The sequence below is a fragment of the Calidris pugnax genome, unplaced genomic scaffold (assembly GCF_001431845.1).
Source record: "Calidris pugnax isolate Ruff unplaced genomic scaffold, ASM143184v1 scaffold166, whole genome shotgun sequence".
Lineage (NCBI taxonomy): Eukaryota > Metazoa > Chordata > Aves > Charadriiformes > Scolopacidae > Calidris > Calidris pugnax.
Window position 1 is genome coordinate 206,982 of NW_015090941.1, and position 24,779 is coordinate 231,760.

General features: G+C 54.4%; 1 protein-coding gene across 3 annotated transcripts in view; it reads left to right on the forward strand.

Annotated features, from left to right (window-relative positions):
- Positions 1-24,779, forward strand: part of PTPRU (protein tyrosine phosphatase, receptor type, U) — a 50,499-nt gene that overhangs the window by 20,074 nt on the left and 5,646 nt on the right. For 2 of the 3 annotated variants that reach the window (XM_014951853.1, XM_014951851.1), the window contains 13 exons: positions 1,114-1,271; positions 3,632-3,822; positions 5,925-5,997; positions 6,958-7,034; positions 8,498-8,534; positions 8,824-8,921; positions 9,016-9,132; positions 10,024-10,178; positions 12,709-12,844; positions 12,942-13,091; positions 13,226-13,399; positions 15,848-15,988; positions 22,483-22,608. In XM_014951853.1, coding sequence (XP_014807339.1) covers positions 1,114-1,271; positions 3,632-3,822; positions 5,925-5,997; positions 6,958-7,034; positions 8,498-8,534; positions 8,824-8,921; positions 9,016-9,132; positions 10,024-10,178; positions 12,709-12,844; positions 12,942-13,091; positions 13,226-13,399; positions 15,848-15,988; positions 22,483-22,608 — 1,633 coding nt within the window. Of the gene's footprint in view, positions 1-1,113; positions 1,272-3,631; positions 3,823-5,924; positions 5,998-6,957; positions 7,035-7,839; positions 7,858-8,497; positions 8,535-8,823; positions 8,922-9,015; positions 9,133-10,023; positions 10,179-12,708; positions 12,845-12,941; positions 13,092-13,225; positions 13,400-15,847; positions 15,989-22,482; positions 22,609-24,779 lie in introns of all 3 variants that reach the window. The other variant, XM_014951852.1, reaches the window with a different exon arrangement.

Sequence of the window (24,779 nt, forward strand, 5' to 3'; positions counted from 1 at the left end):
GCCGAGTACATTCTCTTTGGCTTGAGGAAAATAAGGCTGCCGAGCTCTTCAGACACTGAAGGCAGCGTAAACGGGAAGGGTCAGCAACTCTGGGTTGAATTATCTGGATTTTGGCAGCGTCCTGCAGTGTCCTGGCCCCACCAAGATGCCCACGTGGGCTCAGATCTCCTGTTCATCCTTCCTCTGGTTTAATCCCTGCTCTGACTTTTTGGGAGCCTGATGCTGCCTCTCAAAAACACTCAATCTGTTGTTGGGTTTTTTTTCGCCTGAATGTTTCAAATTTGAGGTGTGAGGTTCTGTTCCAGCGAGAGCTCCTGGGCTTTCCCAGCATCTTCATTTGGTGCCTAATGGGGTCCTTGGACAAGGGGAAAAAATCCTCCCTGGCAGGTGCTGAGCACTTGTGAAGTCATGGGGTCCAGCCTGTCCCTTGGGATGGGTTTGCCCCCCTGGCATGGTTTTGGAATCATAGATTGGTTGGGGTTTGAAGGGACCTTTCAAGACCACCCAGTGCCACCCCCTGCCCTGGGCAGGGACACCTCCCACCAGCCCAGGTTGCTCCAAGCCCCTTCCAACCTGCCCTTGAACCCCTCCAGGGATGGGGCAGCCACAGCTTCTCTGGCCAACCTGGGCCAACCTCCTATGGCCTCCTCCCTGACCAAGAGTCCCTCCCCAGCTTTCCTGGAGCTCCTTGAGGTACTGGAAAGGGCTCGAAGGTCTCCCTGGAGCCTTCTCTTCTCCAGGCTGAACCCCCCAACTCTCTCAGCCCCCCCTCCCAGCATCTCCATGGCCTCCTCTGACCCCACTCCACCAGCTCCATGTCTTTTCTCTGCTTCTTGTGCTCATGCTGAGCAGCAGTGATGGATGTGGTGTGTTGGATGGTCCATTGGATGACACTGAGGGTGAGCAGCTGGAGTTGCTGCAGCCGGTGAGGGATGATCCATGGTGGGGCTGTGACCAGCTTGGGGCACCAGAAAACCAAAGCACGATGATGGTGGAAATAATCCATCTTGCTCCCTGAAATAATTTGAGCTTGGTAGCTTTGGGGGGGATGTTACAGCACCATCGGATCAGCTCTGCTGATGTGCCCTTCTTCCCTTCTGCATCCCCCTGCAGAAAACCTGTCAACATGACCAAAGCCACCATTAACTACCGCCACGAGAAGACGCACATGATGAGTGCCATCGACAGGAGCTTCACCGACCAGAGCACGCTGCAGGAGGACGAGCGCCTGGGGCTCTCCTTCATGGACACCCACAACTACAGCAACCGGGGTAAGGATGGAGAACTGCAGCATCTCCCCTGTCACAGCAAGGGTCCCAGATAATCCCTAAATGTCCCAGAAACAGCCAAAATATTTATCTGAGGCTCAGTAGCGGGTACTGCATCTATTTTAGCTGGATGTGCGTGGCGCGTTGCAGGCTTTTCCGTGCCCTGTGTAAACCTCCAAGGGCATTAATCGGTGTCTGTAGTAGCTTTTATTATCATCCACATTTTGCTGGAGGAAAAACACTTTTGGGGCAGCTTAGAATCGTAGAATGGTCTTGGTTGGAAGGGATCTTTCAGATCATCGAGTCCAACCATCAACCCAGCACTGACAAGAGCCCCAACTAACCCATGTCCCTCAGCACCACGTCTGCCCAGCTTTTAAATACTTCCAGGGATGGTGACTCCACCACTGCCCTGGGCAGCCTGGTCCAATGCTTGACAACCCTATGGGTTATCAACCCCAGCTTGAGTTGGGTCTCTTCATCTCAGCTTCTTGAAGCGGAGATCGGAGCTGGTGGCTGGGAGGGTTGAGACCCTTTGCAGCCTGGAAACGACCTCCAACACTGCCTGCAGCCCCCTGGAGCTGGGTGAACCCCAACTCTTGGGCCTAAGTTGAGGTTGAAAGCTTCACACCAGCCTTGAGCGTGGCACGGCTTTGCTGCCTGATGTTCTGCAGAGCCCTGGGCTTCGGAGGGTTAAAGAGCCACGGCGTTCACATCAGAGGGAGACTGATAATTTAACACCCACTGGAGTATGCATCTCCGTGCTGATTTAGTTGTAAAATAACTCGTTGGATGCCCCAGTTTCAACCATATGCTAATAACATCTGTTACAGTAACTTCAAGATGCTGCTTACCCACAGCTCTTCTCCACCGGCTGCGGGATTAATACGCTTCCCGGCATTGTCTCGTGGATAATAGAAGCCCAGAGGGCAAACTTTTCCTCCTCTTAATACATCTAGCTAGGTTTATTATTTTTCGGTTACTGTCCTCAAAACGCTCGTAGGCTGGTGGGGCTGAGTGGGCTGAGCTGGGGCTGCTGGTCCTCGGTTTCTTGAGGGTCGGATCCTGCTCCCACCTTCTCTCCTGCTGGTGACTCCTCATCCCTCTCCTTGGCAGAGGAGATGCGGGAGCTCAGGCTCTCTGCCACAGCTGGGGACGGCTGCTACCACAGCCACCCCTGCCTGTAAGCATCATTAATTAATGAAGGTAAATGAACGGGCTGCTGCGTGACGGGCCGGGGGCTGTTCCCCCACCGTGCCTCAGTTTCTTTGCCTTTAAAAGAAGTCACTGATGCTTCTCGTGGAAAGACAAGCAGGTCCTCAGCGTGGGGCTGCGCGGAGCCGTCAGCACCTTGGCGATGCCTACAATTAATTTCTCATTAAATCCAGCAGCCAGCCTGCCCACCAGCCATGCCCTGGGGTGCAGGGTGACCCTTCCGTGCTGTCCTGTGCGTTGGGAGGGGAGATGTTTCCAGATACAAAGGTTGGAGCATCATCTCCTGGGGGGGGTGTCTGTGATTCCTGATGGAGACCCTGCTGGGTGCGGGTGCTGCCCCCCTTATTGCACCCATATTTCTTCCACGTTGCACTGGCAACGAGGAGGTGGAGGCAGGGGGTGAGGGACGCTGCAAGGGCGGTTTTTAGAAGTGTTTTTGAGGGAAAACTGCATCCAGCAGCGCGTGGCTGGCGTTGCAGGCTGGCTGCTGCAGGATCCGTGCCTGCCGCATCTCTTGGCAGCGGCGGAGAGCATCAATCTGGGTTTTTGTGCAATCCCAAGATTTGAGGATCCGGTGTGGGAACGTGTCCTGACAAAACGCAGGCGAGGCCTTAACGCTGGCTCTGCTGGTAATTACACAGCAAAGGCATAAACCAGGTAAATACTGCATAAACTCCCCCATTAAACAGCAGCCAGCTCCATTTGTGTCAGGGCTAGGAATAAGGCGCTGGTTTCTAGCAGCGAGGAAAATTAACTGTTAAGCTGGGCTGGAGACGTTGGCAACATGATTTTTCAAGGCGGGACTTTGTGGGGATATTTGGGCACGTAGCTCTTACTCGTCTGGATGGGAGTTAATTGGGGGAAATAAATTTATTTAAGCCCCTTAAGATCTTGCCCACTGATTTCTAAGAAATCTGCGGTGACCCTATAAGGCTGTAATGGGCATTGCCAGCTTTTTAGGAAGAGCTGCAGAGATCACAGGGCGGGTCTGGACCACTCATGGTCCCCAGAGAGGGACCAGCTGCAGCACCAGTATCTCCTGGGGATGTTTCCTGTTGCCCTCTTGTCCCTTCTCTGTGGGTGCAAGGGGGATGAGGTCCACGGCTTTGCTCCCCTAACGGCCCCCGGTTTTCCCTCTCCTTCTGCAGGTGACCAGCGCAGCAGCGTGGTCAACGAGTCCAGCAGCCTCCTGGGGGGTTCTCCCCGCCGCCAGTGCGGCCGCAAAGGGTCCCCATATCACACCGGGCAGCTCCATCCCGCCGTCCGGGTGGCAGATCTCCTCCAGCATATCAACCAGATGAAGACAGCAGAAGGCTATGGCTTCAAGCAGGAGTACGAGGTGAGAGCATCCTGCGGTGAAGTCTTGGGAAGGGTGGGAGGTAGGATGGAGAAAGTGGTAGGGTAGGATCTGTCTGCAAGGAGAAGGTGCTCCAGACCTGGAGCTGCAGTGCTCTGGAGCTCCCAAGATCTCTGGGCAGACGTCATCAGTATGTGGGATGCCCCAGGGTCTGGATTGAATCTGTGGTCCTGGCAGCTCAGGATTTCAAGATACGGTGTGGGAACAGCTTGAACAGGTCCTCGAAGATGAGCCAACCCAGCTCTGCCAGCCTTCACCTCTCCCGTCTGCAGTGCGTCATCCCGCCTCTCCCACAGGGCCCAGGGAAGCTTCTCCCTTTCTCACGTCCTCCTGGGCACCACGATGGCATGTTCTTCTGCTCTCCAACACTCTTGTCCTGTGCTAAGCATGGCCATAGTCTAAGGACGAGCAAATCCTCTACAGCCTGGCAGCTCCCGAGACCATGAAGAATCATAGAATCATAGAATGGTCTAGGTTGGAAGAGACCCTTGGGATCATCGAGTCCAACCATCTCCCCTACTCTACAAAGTCCTCCCCTACACCATGTCCCTCAGCACTGCATCTAAACGGCTCTTAAACACAGCCAGGGATGGGGACTCCACCCCCTCCCTGGGCAGCCTGTTCCAATGCCCGACCACTCTTTCGGTGAAAAATTCCTTCCTAATGTTCAGTCTAAACCCACCCTGTTGGAGCTTGAAGCCGTTCCCTCTCGTTCTGTCACTAATTACCTGTGAGAAGAGACCAGCACCAACCTCTCTACAGTGTCCTTTCACGTAGTTGTAGAGAGTGATGAGGTCTCCCCTCAGCCTCCTCTTCCTCACACTAAACAGCCCCAACTCCCTCAGCCGCTCCTCATATGATTTGTTTTCCAGCCCCCTCACCAGCTTCATTGCCCTCCTCTGCACTCGCTCCAGCACCTCGAGATCTCTCTTGGATTGAGGTGCCCAAAACTGGACACAACACTCAAGGTGTGGCCTCACCAGTGCTGAGCACAGGGGCACAATCACCTCCCTACTTCTGCTGGTCACACTATTTCTGATACAAGCCAGAATGCCATTGGCTTTCTTGCCCCCCTGGGCACACTGTGGCTCATATTCAGCCGTTTGTCAACTAGAACCCCCAGGTCTCTTTCCTCCAGGCAGCTCCAGCCACACTTCCCCCAGCCTGTAGCGCTGCAGGGGGTTGTTGTGGCCCAAGTGCAGGACCTTGCACTTGCCCTCGTTGAAACTCATCCCATTGGCCTTGGCCCAGTGATCCAATCTATCTAGATCCTCTTGCAAAGCTTCCCTATCCTCCTGGGAGTCAACACTCCAGGGAGAGGATGCAGGAGAGGGTGATCCCGGGGGGAGGGAAGTCCCCCCGAGAGGGTCGTTGGCCGCGTGGTGCCCATCCCACCTCGTTGGGCTGCGGTGCTTGTAACGGAGCGCGTTATTCCGCGCGCCTCTGCCGCAGCGTGCCCGGTGGGGTTGATTTCCTGACTCCTCAGTGTCCCACAGGTCTGGCAATTGAAATTTCCCAGGGAAATTACTGTTTAATGCTTAGTTGTTTCAAGTGCAGGAGGCTTTTTTTTTTTTTTTTTTTTTTTTTTCCTTCCCCCCCTTCCCTCCTTTCATGTATTGGACAAACCAGGGCTTGCTATAATCATTAGTGCTCCTTGAAAAGCTGCTGTATGTTCTTGGAACTAGTCATTTGAAAGCACTCAGATATTATGGGAGGGGAGAAAACATGTAATTTCCTTCCACTTTCCTCCTCTTACGCCAATCTATGAATGTTACTGCTATTACACACAAACCTATTCTGTGCTGGGGAGAGAAATGGACTGGGGAGGTTTAGGAAAAAAATACCACAGCCAACCCTGGGAAAAAAAAAAACAAAACCAGGCAGTCTGTAATTTGCTGAAAATGGGGCATTTTGTGGATGCAACAGAAGCGTGGAGCTGGCAGAGCGTGCTGTGGAGCTGGGGTTGCAGAACCTGGTGTGTTGGGGTGGAGGGACCACCTTGCCTGTCCTCCTTCAGGGTTATGGGGCTGAGGAGGACCCCAAAGTCCTGCCCTCAGGTCCTGATGGCCATCCTTTCCTTACAGAGCTTCTTTGAAGGCTGGGATGCTTCGAAGAAGAAAGACAAGACCAAAGGGAGACAGGATCATGTCTCGACATGTGAGTGCCTTCAGCAAAGGCTTAGAGACCCTGAACAGCTTGAAAAACCTTCTAAAAGGCTTTAAGGGCTTTTTTTAGTAGGTATGCAGGCCATGGCAAGGAGTAAACTGGTGGGGTTTGGTTGGTCAAGGGCAGCAGAAAGGTCCCTGCTCAGTGCAGGGGTCCCAGCCTGAGAGCTCCTGTTGGGCATCGGACACCAGAGCAAACTGGAGGGATGGATCTGGGCCAGTGGAGCTGGAGCTGGGTAACTTTTGAAGACAGAACATCTTGAGGTGCATTAAAATGAATGATAACATCACCACGATATTCTGGGTGGTGCCAGAAAGCCCCAGATAACCTGGAGTGTGTTTTCTTGTATGGACTTATGAGAAGCTGCAGCCCTGCCCCAAGGAGCTTCTGGTGGGGATGTGCAGGATGAGACAAAGGGGATAAATAATGAGTTTTTACGACACAGTCATAGAATGGTTTGGGTTGGAAGGGACCTTAGAGATCATCTAGTTCTAACCCCTGCCCTTGACAGGGACATCTCCCACTAGACCAGGTTGCTCAAAGCCCTGTCCAGCCTAGCCTTGGACAAGCCTTTCCCCAGTCTTCCTCAGTAGACTGGGGAAAGACTTGACCCCACCAGAGAGAGGCTGTTCCTCACCAGCTCCCTCCCCAGTCAGTGTGGCATGGCCACTTTGCTCCCTGTTGCATCTCTGGTGATGTTTCTGCAGGGATGGAGACACCAAACCTGGCCCTCAAGGAGCTCTGGTGCTCTCCACCTCCCACATACTTTGTTCCACAGCTTCATCCCTTCCACTCCAACCCTGTCCGGGGCCCCAGGTGGACACTGGAAGGTGGGCCAAGCTCTTTGCTCACCTGCCTGGACTCTGGCTGCTCTGGTTCCCTGCGGGATGATGTGCCATCCCCATGCTCATCCCCTGGGTGCTGATGGTCCCTTCTCCCCTTGCTCTCCAGATGACCGCCACCGGGTGAAGCTGCACCCACTGCTGGGCGATCCCAACTCAGACTACATCAACGCCAACTACATTGATGTGAGTGGGGATGGTGCTTCTCTCCATAGGGGGTCTGGGTTGGGACAGGAGCTTCCAACGGACCCTGTGGGCTGTCGGGGTCTGTCCCTGAAGAACCAGGAGCATTTGGAGGAGCTGAGACAGCCCAGGATGGGCTGAACTGTGCAGCCTTGAGACACGCCATGAAGAGCTTGCCTGGTTTATTTATGTTCATCAGCGATTTCTGCTTGCTGTGTCTCTCCCTTCTCTGCTCTGCTCTGTCCCTCCTTCCTCCTCCCCTCTTCCATCCTCTCATCTCCCCTCGCCTGCTCTTGTGGCCGTGGTTCTCCCTCCTCCCTGGGTTGAGGATGCAGGGGTTGAGGGGGCCAAGGAACCAGCTGGGGAGACCAAGGGACCAGCTTGGGGCTCACACTGGGAAACCCCCTGATCAGAGCTCAGCCCTGGTGTCTTCTGAGAGCCATGTCCCCCAAGAGTGGTATCCCCTGCCACCTCCAGCTGAGGTGATGCCGAGACCAGAGGAGGTGCAGGAAGGCACCATTGGGCACAAATCTTTAGCATCTCCTGGAAGCAGCAGCAAGTCCCACTCTTCCCTCCGTTCCAGAGGATGTCATCTGGCCATGGTGGCCTGATGCCACCGTGATGGGTTTCCTATGCCTGAGCAGCATCCCTGTGCCTGTCCCCTGTCCCTGTGTGTCCCTTCTTGCCTGTGGCTCCCTATGACCTGCTCCAGGGCCGGTGCTCTAACCTGTCTCTTGATCTGTGCCTCACTAATGTCTCTGTCTCTGATCTTTTTCTCTCAAACCTGTGTCCCAATGGGATCGTTAAGATTCGGATTAACCGAGAAGTAAGTAGACGGTTCCCCTCTGCTCCCATCTCCTCCCAGGCATCATACTGGGCAGCGTGGCCTTAAATAATATCTGGGAGAGGTCGGCTGGGAAAATGTGTGGACAAACTTGTGGACGGTCCAGGGAAGGGGAAAGCAAGGTCTCTGTGGCACGTCCTCTCCCCGGTGATGGGGAGCAGGGACCGTGTGCTTGGAGGGGGGGTTGAGTTCAATCCACAAAAATCCCCTGTGAAAGGACCCATGGTGGATGGAGGAGCCACCGTCACCTCCATGCGTGTGATGTGCTTGAACTCTGCTGGACCCATGGCCAAGGGTGGGACAGCGGGTCTCTGGTCCCTTTGGCAGTGGCCTTGCTGGGATGTGCTCTTTGGGTTGGCACGTCCCTGTTTAGAGTTGGGAATGGCCCCAGGAAGAGGCTGGGATGAAGGATGGGAGTGGGGCCATCATCCAGCATCACGTGGCTGCTGTGGGATGGGATATCATTAATGGGGCTCTCGCTGTGGTGTTGCTGTGCTTGGCACTGGGACCTGGCCTGGTGGATGTGGCCAGTTGCCACCACTTGGGTGACTGGGAAATGTTTTACGGGGCTGTCCCCCAGTGTGTCCCCCTGACTTCTCTGATGTCTCTGCTTCCCTTGCAGGGCTACCACAGGTCCAACCACTTCATAGCCACTCAAGGTGAGTTGTCTCCTCCCCCTGCCCTCTCAGCCAGTGGTTCAGCAGCTCCTGATTTAGTAGCCAGGTGGGACTTAACCTTGTGTGGGCAAGAAAGGGAGGGAGGGGGCCAATTTGGGGCCAAACTGAGTGTTTGCAACGTGGAGTGGCTCTCACCCCTCCTGCTGCCCCACGGCACTGCACGTCCCTGGGGGAAAAGGGTGCTTAAAATGCTGTGGGGTGTTAAGAGGGAAATATGGTGGCATCGTGGTGTTGCCCATCCATCCCCGGTGGCCTTTCCTCTGTCCCACAGGGCCCAAGCAGGAGATGGTCTATGACTTCTGGCGCATGGTGTGGCAGGAGCACTGTTCCAGCATCGTGATGATAACCAAACTGGTGGAGGTGGGCCGGGTAAGGACTCCATCCCATCCTTCTCCTCTGGGCTCCAGCTCTCCCAGAAACTTCCTCCGCAGAGCCAAAACCCTGTCCCGTCCTCTCCTTGCAGGTGAAATGCTCCAAATACTGGCCTGATGACTCCGAGATGTATGGGGACATCAAGATCACCCTGGTGAAGTCGGAGACACTGGCTGAGTACGCCGTCCGCACCTTCGCTCTGGAGAGGGTATGGTCATAGAATCACAGAATGGTTTAGGTTGGAAGGCACCTTAAAGATCATCAAGTTCCAACCCTCTGCCCTGGGCAGGGACACCTCCCACCAGCCCAGGTTGCTCCAAGCCTCCTCCAACCTGCCCTTGAACCCCTCCAGGGATGGGGCAGCCACAGCTTCTCGGGGCAACCTGGGCCAAGCTCTCACCACCCTCACACCAAAGAATTTCTTCCTATCTGCCCAACCCTGCCCTTGCAGGGAAAGAGCCATCCTCCTTGGGCATCCGTAACCACCACCAGATTGACATTTACCAATACCCTATTTATTTACCCCAACATTGGGCTTTCATCCCCGATTGAGGTGCAGCTTCTGAGCCCCAGGGATGCTGGTGGCTTCTTCCTTTGCCTTTTCCCCGGCTCTGCACCCTCCGCCGGGGCGAGTGGCTCAGCCCATCTTTGGTTTTGGCAATGAGTGAGTATTTAATTTCCGTGTGAGCACCGTGTAATTGCGATGGGGGTGAAAGATGTTTTTTTCTCCTCCAGGCTGGAGCATGGGTTAGGTGGCCATCACTTTCCAGTGTGGCACCTGGGGATGGAGCCGGTGCGATTTACCCCTTAATCGACAGGAATGTGAAATTACTGTCTGATTATAGGGCAGGTGTCAAAGTTGCTCATGGAATGAGACCCATGGCTGCTGCCTCTTCCTCTTCTTCCTCCTCAGCTGTTTTTTAACCTTTTTGCAGAGAGGAGGAGGGAGCTGTGGGGCTGTTGAAGCAGCCGACCGCTGTATGATCCACCTGGCTGGGCGCTGAGCTGGCAAAATCATGGGTGCCCAAGAAAATTAGGTGTTTGGGTGGCTTTGCCCTCCCTCGTGCCCCCCTCACTCCATCTCACCCTTCCCTTGCAGAGGGGCTACTCGGCTCGGCACGAGGTGAAGCAGTTCCACTTCACATCGTGGCCTGAGCACGGTGTCCCCTACCACGCCACGGGGCTGCTGGCCTTCATCCGCAGGGTGAAGGCGTCCACGCCGCCCGACGCTGGCCCCATCGTCATCCACTGCAGGTATGTCCCCAGCCGTGGGGCAGAGCTGGCTGTGGGGGGAGCATTCCCCTCCAGGATGGGGTTTGGGGGGGGTATGAGTGGCCCCAGAGGGGGTACACTGTGTTTTGGGTGGGTGCTCAGCCTCTGAATGATGCTAAAAGCTCGGAATTTCACTGAATTTCACTGAATTTTAGAGTTGGAAGGGACCATAGAGATCATCTAGTCCACCTCCCCTGCTGAAGCAGGATTGCCTAGAGCTTGTCAGAGCATGTTACTCAGGAGCATCCAGGCGGGTCTTGAAAATCTCCAAGGAAGGGGACTCCACACCCTCCCTGGGCAGCCTGTTCCAGGGCTCTGGCACCCTCACCGTGAAGAAGTTTCTCCTCATATTTGAGTGGAACCTCTTATGTCCCAACTTGTGCCCGTTGCCCCTTGTCCTCTCACTGGGAACCACTGAAAAGAGTCTGGCTCCCTCCTCCTTCACCCCTCCCTTGAGATACTTGTAGGCATTGATAAGGTCTCCCCTCAGCCTTCTCTTCTCCAGACTAAAGAGTCCCAGCTCTCTCAGTCTCTCCTCATAAGGGAGATGCTCCAATCCTTGAATCATCTTTGTTGCCCTTCGCTGGACTCTTTCTAGTAGTTCCCTGTCCCTCTTGAACTGGGGAGCCCAGAACTGGACGCAGTACTCTAGTTGTGGCCTCACCAGTGCAGAGTAGAGGGGGAGAATGACTTCCCTTGACTGGAATGATGCTAAAATATTCAGCAGGGAGATACAAAATGTATAAATTGGGTTCATAGCAGGGAAGGGCTGGGGAAGGGAAGGCACCAGGTCTGATGGCATGGGGTTGCATGTCCCTCTACGATGGCATCCAGCTGTAAAATGTCACCACCAGGCTGGTGGCAGCAGGGATGGGGGTGGCTGTGGCTGATCCAGGGGGCAAGCAGGGAGCAGCACTTTTTGAGGGGCTGCCCCAGCACCCGTTACTGATGACACAACTCTGTCCCCGTGGGCGAGGGTGGCACGGGGGGGACGGGCAGCTTCACAGCTGCTGGTGGTCAAGGACATTGGGTCTGGCCGAAGGGAGAGGTGGGGAGGGACAGCAGGACAGCCCTGTTCCCAGGCTTGGAAATGTCCCCCAGGCTCAGCCACTGGGACACCGGAGCTGGGAGGACACCGGTGGCACATCTGAGCAGGAGCGGTGGCTTTCTGTCCCCTGAGTAGGCGACGGGTTAATGGCTGGGCAAACAAGGAGGAGCTGATGAGCGGGAGGGATTTTTTTTTTTTTATTTGATTTGATTTCACCCTGTCGATTGCCTCATCAGTAGTAATTCACCGGCAACCGCCAGTGCGATTAGTGCCCGTAGCCTGTAATCACTGATAATCACGACGAGTGATTCATCAGCCCCAGAAATTAGTATTTCACTGGAAAAGACTTTGTAGGAAAGGAGTGGGGGGAGCGATTCCGTTCCCGATGTCGTGGGAGGGGGTTGCATCATAGAATCATAGAATTGTCCAGGCTGGAAGGGACCTCCAAAGGCCATCTAGTCCGCCCCCCCCGCAGTCAGCAGGGACACCCCCAACTAGACCAGGTTGCCCAGGGCCTCGTCGAGCCTCTCCTTGAATATCTCCAGGGATGGGGCCTCAACCACCTCCCTGGGCAACCTGTTCCAGTGCTCCATCACCCTCACAGTGAAGAACCCTCTCCTCATCTCCAGTCTAAATCTGTTCCTCTCCAGCTTGAAGCCATTGCCCCTCGTCCTGTCACTACAGGCCTTTCTAAACAGGCTCTCCCCAGCCTTCCTGTAGCCCCCTCAGGTACTGGAAGGCTGCTATTAGGTCTCCCTGGAGCCTCCTCTTCTCCAGGCTGAACAACCCCAGCTCCCTCAGCCTGTCCTCATAGCAGAGGTGCTCCATCCCCCTGATCATCCTTGTGGCCCTCCTCTGGACCCTCTCCATCAGGTCCATGTCCTTCTTATATTGAGGGCTCAGTAGGTCTTTGGCTGTGCATCCATCCAGGCCAGGATTTGGGATATCACTGCTGGGTTGTCTGGCTCTGGGCATAGTGCTGGGCTCAGCCTTAACCTGAGGGTCTCCCTGGGGGAATTCAGCCCCGCTCTGTGCCGGGGGTTCCTCCCTGTGCTCCCAGGGCTCAGTGCTGGGCATCCTCCTCTGCCCTTTTGGGATAGAATCCTGGAGGACTGTTGGCCCTCAGATTGTTTAGCTGTAGGTTTTGTTGCCAAAAAAGCATGTGTTTTGCTGTCTTAAAATAAAAATGAACCTAGTGGGTGCCCACCCTCCCACTGGCAGCCTGACCACCACCCAGCCCCCAGGCTGCTGCAGTGGGGTGTTTGGGTGGGTGTTTTAAGGCAAAAGTGTGGTTTTGGAGGTGTGCGAGGTCCTGGCAGCCCTGCCTGGACCCCACTACCCCCATGTTCGTGGGCAGGGTCCCCACATCAAGCCCTCACCCACACAGTCCTTACTCCATGCCCACCAGTGTGTGGCTGCTGGGTGAACTGGGAATATGTTTGCTGTGTTTTCCTCCATCCCCAGTGCTGGCACGGGGAGAACCGGCTGCTACATCGTCCTGGACGTTATGTTGGACATGGCCGAGTGCGAGGGCGTCGTGGACATCTACAACTGCGTGAAGACCTTGTGCTCACGGAGGATCAACATGATACAAACAGAGGTGAGCGGGTGTTGGGGACAACTGGGGACACTTGGAGCTGCTGTCAGCAGCAGGCTGGGGAGGCTCAGCCCTCTCCCTTTTCCTCCCCCCACAAAAGGAGCAGTACGTCTTCATCCACGATGCCATCCTGGAAGCCTGCCTGTGCGGGGAGACCAGCATCCCCGCCAACGAGTTCAAGCCCACCTACAAGGAGATGGTGAGGATAGAGCCACAGAGCAACTCCTCGCAGCTGCGGGAAGAGTTTCAGGTGAGTGGCCCCAAAAACCTTTGCATCCTCCCTCCTCCTCACCCTCCTGGTGCCCTGGTGGGCTCTGGCAGGGGTGGCTGCCCCCGAGGCAGGTAGGAGGGGAGTTAAGGGGAGCACCGTGTCCCTCCCTGCAGACCCTGAATTCGGTGACTCCCCACCTGGATGTGGAGGAGTGCAGCATCGCCCTCCTGCCCCGCAACCGGGAGAGGAACCGCAGCATGGACGTCCTGCCGCCCGACCGATGCCTTCCCTTCCTCATCTCCGTGGACGGAGACAGCAACAACTACATCAACGCGGCCTTAACTGATGTGAGCGTGCTGCGGGGAGGGAAGGGGGATGGTTTGAGTTGCTCTGGGTGTTTTTTTGTGGCAGAATCTTGCTTGGTTTCAATTTACATCCCTTCCCTTCCTCATCTCCGTGGACGGAGACAGCAACAACTACATCAACGCGGCCTTAACTGATGTGAGCGTGCTGCGGGGAGGGAAGGGGGATGGTTTGAGTTGCTCTGGGTGTTTTTTTGTGGCAGAATCTTGCTTGGTTTCAAGGGGGACGGTTTGGGTGGTTTTTTGTGGCAGAATCTTGCTTGGTTTCAATTTACATCCCTTCCCTTCCTCATCTCCGTGGACGGAGACAGCAACAACTACATCAACGCGGCCTTAACTGATGTGAGCGTGCTGTGGGGAGGGAAAGGGGACAGTTTGGGTGGCTTTGGGTGGTTTTTCGTGGCAGAATCTTGCTTGGTTTCAATTGACATCCTCGTTTTGCACAAGGGCACGAAGGCAGGTGGTGGCCCCCAGCTGTGTGCAGGGGGAGGAAGGTCTGGGACCGGTGTAGTGGGGTCCATCAGCCCTTCTTTTGTGTAGCACCAACTTGCTCGTCTTGAAAGAGCTTTTCGCCTGCTCTCACAAGCTGCACATGAAGGGTCTTCATTTATTTCATAACAAAATAGAGCTCAGGAGGCTCTGGGAGGGGTTGGCAGCACTGAGATCCCCCATGTGCTACCAGCACCCTTCTGGGCATCTTCCTGCCCGTTCTCCCAGTGCAATCCAGGGGGTCCGAACTGGTCCCGAAGCCGCTGCGCATCACCCTGCTGCGGTCAGAAATGACACCCGTAACGGCAAAGCTATTTCCTACCAGCTGACAACGGCAGAGCAGAGCTGGGAGGATGCTCCGAGCCTGCACCGAGCGACGGGTGATTTATCACCAAACCCTCTTTCCTCTCCTTGAACGAGCCGAGGTGCTTTGCCCGGGCAGAGCTGAGCCCTCCCGCACCCCAGGCATCTTCCCCGAACCCTCCTGGTCACAGCTGAGCACTGGCATCAGGCTGAGCCCTAAATTTTTTTACCCCACGGGTGATTTATCTTTGTGCAAAAAGCAGATTGTAAAGTGGAGGTGGCTGCTGGCCGTGGGGAGCAGGAGCCGGGGGGCTGCAGGCTTTGGCCGTGGTGGGATGGGAGCTTTGTTTTCAGCTTGCTCGGTGTTTGCATATCCATTTTATTTTTGTACATCACTGAGCCTCCCTTAATCTGTGCTAGAGGGTCAGAGAACAGAAATTTCTTTGCAGACAGAAAAAGCCTTTTGGATGAAATGCTGCTGAAGGGATAAAACCCATTTCCCTCTTTGAGGTGGTGGGGGGAAGAGCTCATTTTCTTTAAGTACCAAAGTGGTTTGCTCGGTCCGTCTGTCTGTCAGATGAGGTTGGTCCCTGCTGCCCAACATCACTGTGGTGGTGCTGGTGCCGGCAGCAGGCTGATGGACCCATGCTCTGCTCCATGCCAGCTTTTGTCATTTACGTGGGCGTCAAAGGATTTTGGGTCCTAAAGGATTTTGGGTGCCTGGTCAACACTTAATGAAATCCCCCTCGCCCCGCTGCTCTCCTCTCCCTGCTCGAGGGTGGAAAGCTCTCGCCAAGAGCTGGCTGTGGTGAGCCAGGATTCGTGATGCTCCCCCACGGATGGAGCAGGGGACAAGGTATGAAAGGGCTTTTCCATGAGTGACATGAGGAGGTTTTGCGGCAGCCTGAGGACTCCCCGTTAGCAGAGAGCTGTGCTAATTTGTGGGTACAGAGCATTTTCTGCCCTGTTACTGTATCCATGGAGGCTTGAGCTAAAGTGTGTTAATTTAAAAGTGATTGATGCAGCTCTGAGCCAGGCCATGGGCTCCCCATCCCTCTCCAAGCTGGCGTTGGGATGACCAAGGGGACAAATCTCGTTCAAAGCACGAACGAGAGAAGTACAATCATTTTTTATTCCCCTTCCTTCTTGCAGTCTTAAGGGATCTTTAAGGGTTTTCTTTCCTTCCTGAAAAGAACACTGACTCCAATGTCTCTTTGCTGCTCGTGGTGCCTGGAGGTGTTGGGGTGCTGTGGGGGTGATGCTGGGGGTGATGCTTTCGCTCAGGACCAGGCTGCAGAGCTGGATGCTGGGGACATCTGACAGCCACGGCTTCTGCTTGGCTCAAAGGTGACATCTGTTCCCCAGTTATTTGTGTGAAACACCCTTCCAGGCGAGAGCCAGGAGCAGAAAGGGGGGTACTTTCATCCCAACCAAGGGCAGGGATCACTTAGACCTGTTTTTACAGCATCTCCCCAGCATGAAGGGACCAAGGCTGTGCCAGAGAGGCCAGCTCTGCTCAAGCATAGAGAGGATAGCTTTGGTGGCACTCTGATCTTCTGATTGCACTGTTTTTTCAGGGTGTGACAGCAGTGGCTTCAGTGCTGCCATGTTCTTAATGGTGTTTGTCTTCCCTCTCTGCAGAGCTACACCAAGAGCGCTGCCTTCATCGTCACCCTGCACCCGCTGCAGAACACCACCACCGACTTCTGGCGGTTGGTGTATGACTATGGCTGCACCTCCATCGTCATGCTCAACCAGCTCAACCAGTCCAACTCCGCCTGGGTGAGTGCTACCGCCCAAGGGTCCACACTGGCCCCACAGGTGGCCCTGTCCCGCTCCATCCCCACCACCTTAGAAGTGCTACAACCCCTACCTTGCTCATTCAGCTCCTTCTCCTCTGCAACAGGAGATGGTAATTAGCGATAGAACAAGAGGGAATGGCTTTAAGCTCCAACAGGGTAGCTTTAAACTGAACATTAGGATGGAGTTTTTCACAGAAAGAGTAGTCAGGCATTGGAATAGGCCGCCCAGGGAGGGGGTTGAGTCACCATCCCTGGATGTGTTTAAGAGTCGTTTAGATGTGGTGTTGGGGGATATGGTGTAGGGGAGAACTTTGTAGAGTGGGGTTGGTGGTTGGACTCGATGATCCCAAGGGTCTTTTCCAACCTAGACGATTCTATGATTCTATGATTGTATGGGACGGGCTGTGGCACCCAGGATTTATCTCATGTAAGCACGGGGTTGGCAGCTGGAGCCAAAGATCCGTGGCAATAGCAAACCAGCCTGGCCTTGTTGCATTGACATTGGTGTTGGCATTGACATTGACATTGTGTTGATGTTGTGTTGACGTTGGCATTGTGTTGACATTGCTTTCCTGTACCACAATCTTTGTGGATGCCCTAGGGAGATACAAGGTTAATGACAAATATAACCTTGTTGTGATCCAGAACTGACTTTTATCCTTCTTTTACAAAGGGGAAACTGAGGCACAGGGGTTTTCCCACGTTCGTCTTCCAAGGGCACTGCTGGCTTGCGAACACTGCTTTACAAATCAGCAAAGGGGCTGTCCCGTGGGTTTTGCAGGAGTGGTGGGATGTGCAGACCTGCCAAACTGGAGGGGAGGTGTCCCCTGTCACCTGGGGGCCACGCTCGGTCTCACCTCACTTTGCTTTCCTGGTGCATTGCTCCCCAGTGGGATGCCTGAAGTGCTCCTGCTGCCACCGGAGCGGATGTAAAAGTCCGCTACAGGTCTGTAATGTTAATTCAATGAGGAAACTTACTGGATTTTTTACATAAAATTTGCATTATAGACTCTTAATGGATGTCTGGAGAAGACTTCATTAGCTGGCTTATTTTACGAGTTGAGAGCAGATACTCGATGTAAATGACCCAAAACGGCAATTGTACCATTTGTCGCAAGGGTGCAGATGGATGTGGCACCAGTACCAAGTGATGTGTAAATACGCTGGTATTTATTTATATATATATATGTATATGCATATGTATGGACACGTGAAGAGCTATGGAGCACAGCAGTGTCCCTCTGTGCTGAGCTAACGCCATGTGCTCCAAAGGACCTTTGTGTGGGGTGACAGGGCAGTGGTGGAGTCACCATCCCTGGAGGTATTTAAAAGCTGGGCAGACGTGGTGCTGAGGGACATGGGTCAGTGGTGGCTTTGGCAGTGTGAGGTTGATGGTTGAACTTGATGGTCTTGAAGGTCACCTCCAACCTGAACCATTCTATGACATTAAGCAGGCCCTGAGCATCAAGGGGTGTTCTGGGAGGGTCTATTGCCTTGCAGAGATTTGCCAGGGGAGGGGGCAGAGCTGGCCCCAACGAGCTTCCCAGGTTGTTTGCTCACTCAGAGGAGTCACTCCTAGATGAAGTTGATGCTTAACGAAGCAATCTTCCCATGGACATGCTGAAATGAGTGGGTTTGTGTGGCTGGGGTCATTGGAGAAGCCCCTTCCAGTACCAGCAGCTGGGACTGGTCAATTATCTAGAGCTGGATGATGGTGATGAACATGTTGAGTGTTTATGGGTAAGGATCAGGGAGAAGGTCAACAAGGCAGCTATCATGGTGTGAGTCTGCTATAGACAGGACAACCACCCAACCAGGATGAGGAGGCAGATGGAAGAAATATTCTATAAGTAGCTAGGAGAAGTCTCGTGTTGGCTGCCTTGTTCTCATGGGGAACTTGAACTTAACCAGATGTCTGCTGGAAATACGACACAGTGGTGAGGGAACAGTCTAGGAGTGTGTGGAAGAGAACTTCCTGACACAGTGGGTGAGGGAGCCAACTAGGGAAAGCACCCCACTGGACCTGCTGTTTGTGAATAGAGAAGGACTTGTGGGTGGTGTGATGGTTGGAGGCTGTCTTGGACACAACAGTCATGAAATGGTAGTTTTCAGTTCTTGGAGAAGTAAGGAAGGGGGTCAGCAAAACTGCCACGTTGGACTTCTGCAGGGCAGGCTTTGGCCTGTTGAGGGGCCTGGTTGATGGAGTCCCTTGGGAGGCAGTCCTGAAGGGCAGAGGAGTCCAGGAAGGACTTATCCTTCTAGGATGTCACCCATCTCGTGGATGAAGAGAAGATGGTGGATGTAGTTTTTCTGGATTTTAGTAAAGCTTTTAATGATGTCCCTCCCAACATACTTCTGGCTGAGTTGTCCTGAAGGGGCATGGACCCCCCAAGGGCTGTGAGGGACCAGTTTGGGCTGGGTGGTCCTGGGGGCTGGTGCAGCTCCTGGATTAGCCCCAGGTTGGCCTTTTGCTGGGTTTTGCTGAATGCAGCCCTAATGCCTGGGACCTTTGGCTTTGCGGGGCTGGAGCCAAACCCTTCATGTCCCTGAAGGCCACCCCCAGCCCTGGGTGTCAAGACAGTGACTGTGAGACTGTAGGGACAGGACAAGAGAACTTGAAAAGATTTATTATTGAGAACAACAAACAACGTACTATTATTACTTACTCCTACACTGTGTCTTTCTACCTCTATGATGCTCACTTGCTCCCTACGATCTCTGCTATGTCTATTCCCACCCCCAACTCCAACCCCCGCTGGGGGCAGCTGCGGTGTTTGGTCCGTAGGTGCAGGCTGGGCAGTAGCAGCAGGTTGAACCTCGGCGACGCGGTGGCCCTGGCATGGGAACAGCAGGAGCTGGTGCCAAGGTGCCCATCACCAGCCATGGATGGCACAATATTGGCAGGCCAGCCCCAGGGACCTGCACAGCAGCAAAATTTGGCCACCCAGGTGGAAATATGGGGTGTTCCATGGCTGGTATGAAGGGACTGTTTGGGGCAGGAGGCGTGGCACGGTGTGGTGAGGCCATGGCTGGAGCAGGAGCCACCTCATGGCTGCCCATGGGGCCATGGCTGCGGTGCCGTTTTGGTGGAGCTGGACCCATCTGGGCGGTTGCATCAGCCCATGGCTCGGTCGGGGTGGAGCTGGTGGTTGTGTATCTCTGGGTGATGTTCTCCTCCACAGCTCCCATGGCTACTTGGCTGTGACGTCGTCTTTTTCTTGGCTGCTCTTCCTTCACCTTGGTGCCCAGTGGGGAAGCAGCTGGGGCTCTCCTGCTCTCACCAGCACTTCGTGTAAATGTGCTGAGGAGGTTGGGGTCATCTCTCTTAAAAAAGGGGTTGTAGTAGAAGAGCAGCTACAAAATGCAAAGGAGAGGAGTTAGTTGCCATCATGTCAAGGAGAAAGACAGAGATCCAATAACTAAGCATCTGTGTCAGCAGAGACAAACATGGGTATTAAAAAGGACTCTCCAGGGCGTTTAGACCCTTATGTTTTGACTAAATAATGCCCCGAGGGTTCTTTGGTGCGCAGGGGAAGGGACGTACCTTGCCCAGAGCAGCCCCTGCTGCTGCTGCTGCTACTGCTTGCAGCTCCTTGATGGAGATGGAGATGAGAGAATCCCCTTCCATTTTGGAGAATCCATGGAGGTTCAGTTGGAGCACAAAGCCTCCCATGGAGGTGGTTTCAAAGATCTTCAGAGGTCCACTCCTCCCCAGCACTTCCTCTCTAAAGAGCTTTTCTGCGATCACAATGCAGTTTCCATCGTCGCCCCACCAGATGGACTGGAAGTCAGGGCTGCCGACGATCTTCCAGAGGTTGTAGAGGAAGGAGTCAGCTGGAGACTGGCTGGTCTCTTCACAGACCTCTGGGGAACAAAATGGCATGATGGGGGCCCAGGATTCCTCAGGGAAACCTTGAAGGGTGTTTTCTTCCTCGAGAGGTCCGATGGCAGCATCCCAAGCTGCTCCCGTATCACCTCCTGGATGGTGGTGAGAAGTGGACACCGCCCACCAGTCTGGCTCCTCTGGGTGGGAAGCCCAGGAGGCCTCTGGGGAGAGCGGCTCTGTTTTAATTTGTCTTTTCATGGCTTGGCTGCAGCTTCCAGCCGTGGCCTGTTCCCTGACCAACCACGCCTGGCGCTGCCGCTCAGCAGAATGAGGGGCCGTGGCGCCGGCTGCCTGGGAAGTTCTCCAGTGTCATTGTGGCATCATCCATGTTGCATCCTGGTGACATCACGGTGAGGGGCCCATCTCCTGGCAGCAGGAAGTGGAAGAAAGAAGAAATGGGGAAATAGCCCCATTTTCTTTCGTTGGGGAAAAGAAACTTCTTGGTTTTGACCCCAGAAGCAAATCCAACTGTACTTGGCCTTTGGCGTGTCCTGCGAGGGCTGTGCTGTGTCCCCTTGCCCTGGGAGCTGGTGCCCAGGGAGCGATGGGGGAGGCTGCAGCGTTGGGCATCAGAGTGCCCAGACCTGAAGTTTTTTCCCTGGGCACCTTTTCCCCGTGCAGAAATGCCTGTTCCCTCCTGTAAGGAATAAGCTGTGTGATTCCAGCAGCGCTGCTTCTGTGGTGGCTGCCTGTGGTCCCCAGGCGATGCCCTCAGCTTTCAGCAGGCTCTGCGTGCTGCTGGGTAGGATGGCCTCCAAGTGAAACGTTACCTAAATACATCTTGCAGTTGGAATAAACTGGTGCTCTGCCCCTGCCCCTTTCTTGGGTTGGGTTCCTCTGCTTTGCTTTGCTCACTGGAATAAACTTGTGGGGTTCTGGTGGTGGCTGTTGCCTCTTTGTGCCCCTGTGGGTCCGGAGCAGAGGGTGTTGGTGCACAGCCAGCACCCAAGGGTGGCTCTGGCATGGGCGGGCAGGCTCTCCGGTGCCAGGGCGAGGATGGGGCTGGACACGTTGGCCACATCAAGCCCTGGTGGGCAGTGGTGGCTGCCCCGAGCCTTGTGAGCAGAGCTGCCTGGGTTCCCTCTGTGTGTGGAGGTGGTGGTGATGCCTTGAGCTTGGAAGGGCTTTGCCTGCAAGTATGGCTGAGGAGAGCAGCCATGTTGCCCGAACAATGGCCAAGTCCAGCTATGGGAGGGGAACTGATGCTCCCACGTGCATTTTTCACCTTGATTTACACTTACGTGTGCTGAGATATCTTCTGGGATCAAGTGTCCCTTTGAAAACTCAGCCCTGCAGCAGTGCCACCACCTTATTGTCCCTCCACTGTGACCGTCCAGCACCTCCTGCCTGCAGCACATACCTCAGCTACCACCTGAACCCCACTGAAGTGGGCCAACACAGGGAAGGAGGCAGCAAAACCTATTTTCTTTCTCTCAACCTCTTATTTCGTTCCCTGATCCAGAAGTACCCTATGAGATGGCAGGTGCTGCCATCTCCTCTGCCATCCTCCCCCAGGTCCCCATCCCCTGCCACGGCCACTGTCCCCCAGTGCTGACTGACGGGGGCTCTGCCATTTTTCTTCATTATTCAGCCCAGCCTCTCTCTCTGGATGTCTATTCTTCAGGGATGTCTGTGTTACAATATTTAGCTGGATCTTAAATGTTTACCAGTTTAGGGGCAACAGGTAATAAATCAACCTTTACAGCAGGCAGCTCCGAAAGGTGACTTAGAGGGTATATCTCTCACTTGAACCACCTCTTGCCAAAGGAAGTTTTAATATCCAAATTATAGCTCTGGGTCTAGAAAGCTTTGAGATCTTGAAGATTTATAGCCCCTATTAATAACCAATTATTTCTCAAGCACATTTGCCATGCAGTTAGGCCCAAGCCGTTAGATGGCCTGATATGCTAAATGCCCTGTTAAAGTGCGGTGACAAACATCATATATTTTGTGTCGATGCTGGTTTCCCAGCTGTCGCTGTGTGAAAACATTCACATCTGTGGCCCTTGGACCGAGCCATCCGTGGGTGGACACATGGTGGGGAGCAGGAATGGCTCCCCAGCCCTTCCCTGGGCCGCAGGCCGGCATTGCTTTGACATTGCGGGATGTCCTGGCCATGGGGCGAGGGGGACTGTCACCCCACGTTGCTGGTGCTACTGGTGGCAGAGCAGCTTCTAAAGCCCATGGGGTTTGAGAGCAGACCTGGGGCCAAGCCCTGCTCCGTCCTTCTGCAGGATCAGGCTGGGGCTGAGGCAGGGCCCATCATGGCTCCTCCCGCACCAGCAAAGGCCATGTCCAGGAGCGTTAGCTGTTGCGTTCCTGCAGTAGGGAGAGGGCTACACGGGCGCTGGGAGGTGTCCCTGGCCTTTCATCTTTGATCCCTCCACAAGCTGAGGGATCTTCTATCCAGCAATGTGCCATGGCCCTAGTGTCCCTTCCTGAGGCCACCCCCTGTGCCAGCAGCCCCTCTTGGTGTCCAGCGCCAACCACTCCATTCCACTCAACGTTGCTTCTGATGCATGATGCCCTTTCCCCATGTCCCAGTGCATGTCCCCGGTCACAGTGAGCTGTTCCTCTTCTCTCCACAGCCCTGTTTGCAGTACTGGCCCGAGCCGGGGCTCCAGCATTACGGCCCCATGGAGGTGGAGTACGTTTCCGGAGCGGCTGATGAGGACATCGTGTCCCGTCTCTTCCGAGTCCAGAACATCACACGGGTGAGGGTCTCTCCTCTGGCTCCATGGCAGCGTAGGGTGGTTGGGGGAGCTGCATGTGTGTCTGTGAAGGTGCCACCCAGTGCAGAGGTCTGGGCTGGGTGACCTCATGTGCAGGGGACGGATTGGTTTTGTTTGGCACTGCTTTGTGGAAGGGCTGGAACATCACCAAGAGCTTCTTTATACAAGTGAAGACCTTTGGAGAGCAGAAGGATGATGCATCTAGTGAGGGCGCACAGTTCTAGAGCTTAGCATTGATCATCCAGGTAATTCTCCATATAAACTAAGTGACTGGTGCTGTAGCTGCTGATGTCTTCTTCAACCTAATCCAGCTCCTCCAGAGGATGCAGCCCCAGCTCTTGTCCTGGCAGAGAGGAGCCTGTAAAATTGCTGTTGGCTCCATCCAACCTTTTTGGAGTTTATGGATCCTTCCAAGATTTTAGATAACTCTATAGGAAGACCTTCCTCATCCTGGCTGGAAGTCCATCTCTGCTCTGCCACGCATGTATCACAAAATGGAGATTCCCTGCGTGGGCATGGTGGCTCCCTTTGAGCCAGCACGGTGAGAAGATCCACACAGGTTTTCACCTGTTGTCCTTGTTGAATCGATGCTTGGCTGGTTCAACAAGAGAAATACAGTGAAATTGGGAAGGGACAGGGACTGACATGAACAGCCCATGTGGGTGCAGAACTGTAGATGGAAAAAAAAACTGATTTAACTACAAAAGCCAACCATGAAGAGGCAGCATCCCTGAGGTCTTTTAATCTCCTGAGGGTCACCAAGAGGCTGAGGCTAATACCCCAGTGGAGATCTTTGGGCAGATGGGAATTAGTGAACTTGGAAAGGAGTGTGTGGCTTGGCTGGTGGCCTGGCTGGGAAGGGTGCTTTGGTGTGGGAGCTGGGCCGGAGGAGAGAAATCCAGATTATTTGGACTCTTAACACAAAGAGGGTTTTGGTTCACCCTCCCTGTGGGAGCATCTGGCATTTTCTGGGTGTCAGCACAAAATCCTTCACCAAATGTGCTTTGCTCTCAGGTGGTAGAATATACCCTATGCTAAATTAAAATGCAGCGCGATTGAAATCCCTGGATCTAAGAAGATATTTCCCCAAGGAGCAAATCGCTGGAGGAGCTGCTTCTTGCCAAGCCTTGCCGTCTGGAGGGGAGCCGGGCACTGGGGGGTGTCACAAGTCCTCCAGAGCCAAACAGAGCTTTCATCTGAGCATCAGAATGGATCCCAAAGCTTTCCTTTCTATACTGTTAAAGGAGTTTTCTCCTGTTTTATCTCCACTTATTTGTGTCATCTTCCCCCTCTGCCTTCCTGGCTTTAGGCTGGAAGTGAAAGCTCGGGCCTGGGGAGGTCACCCCATCCCAGCCATGTCACCAACTCACAGCGGAGCTCCCCAAAAGGTTCAGAAAAGCCCCTGTGAGTTCGGGGTGGGCTGGTTGGAGTGGGCACTGAATGCCCCCAACACCCATCCCCCAGTCTGGGGGGATCCCTGCAGAGCCACAGGAACACCCAGTCCCACTGGTTGGTGATGGTCTGGTGCTCACCCTGCTCATCAGGCATCTGAAATCGAGTGGATGAAGCCCTCCAGAGTGGGGATCCCCTATCTGCATCTGACCCCCCCTTTCTCCTCTGAAGCGTGCTCCCCACACGTGTGCCACCGAGCCCCGAGATGCAGCTGGACTGTGTGACCTGTGATTTCATCCCATCGGGCTCCTGATGCTCCGAGTACTTCTGAGCAAGAGCCCCACATCTGCCTGGCCTTTTTTAGCTTCGTGGATGGAAGCTTCCTCCTGGAGCCTGCTAACCAGATTAGGTTTCAAAACTAACCAGATTACCAGAGTATTAAGGCGCACTTCCACTGCTCCCTGCCTCCGTGGGTGGCAGCTTCTCATCAGCCTCCTGGTTTACAGCGAACACAACAAAAACCCATCCCCTGGGATCTTCTGTGTGCAAGACAAGGATGTGATGGAGAAGCCTTGGGGAGGCTCAGGGGTTTGATAACATGTTTTGTGAGATACACAGACAGTCTGAGATGCTGTGAGTTTGGATAAACCATGGCAGCAGGGCTGCCTGGGGTGGGATGGGGTGGTGGGTCAGTGTGAGCTGTGGAGGAGAGAGCCGAACCATCCATCTTAAAGCACCAGGAAAGGGTTTTCCTCTCTTCC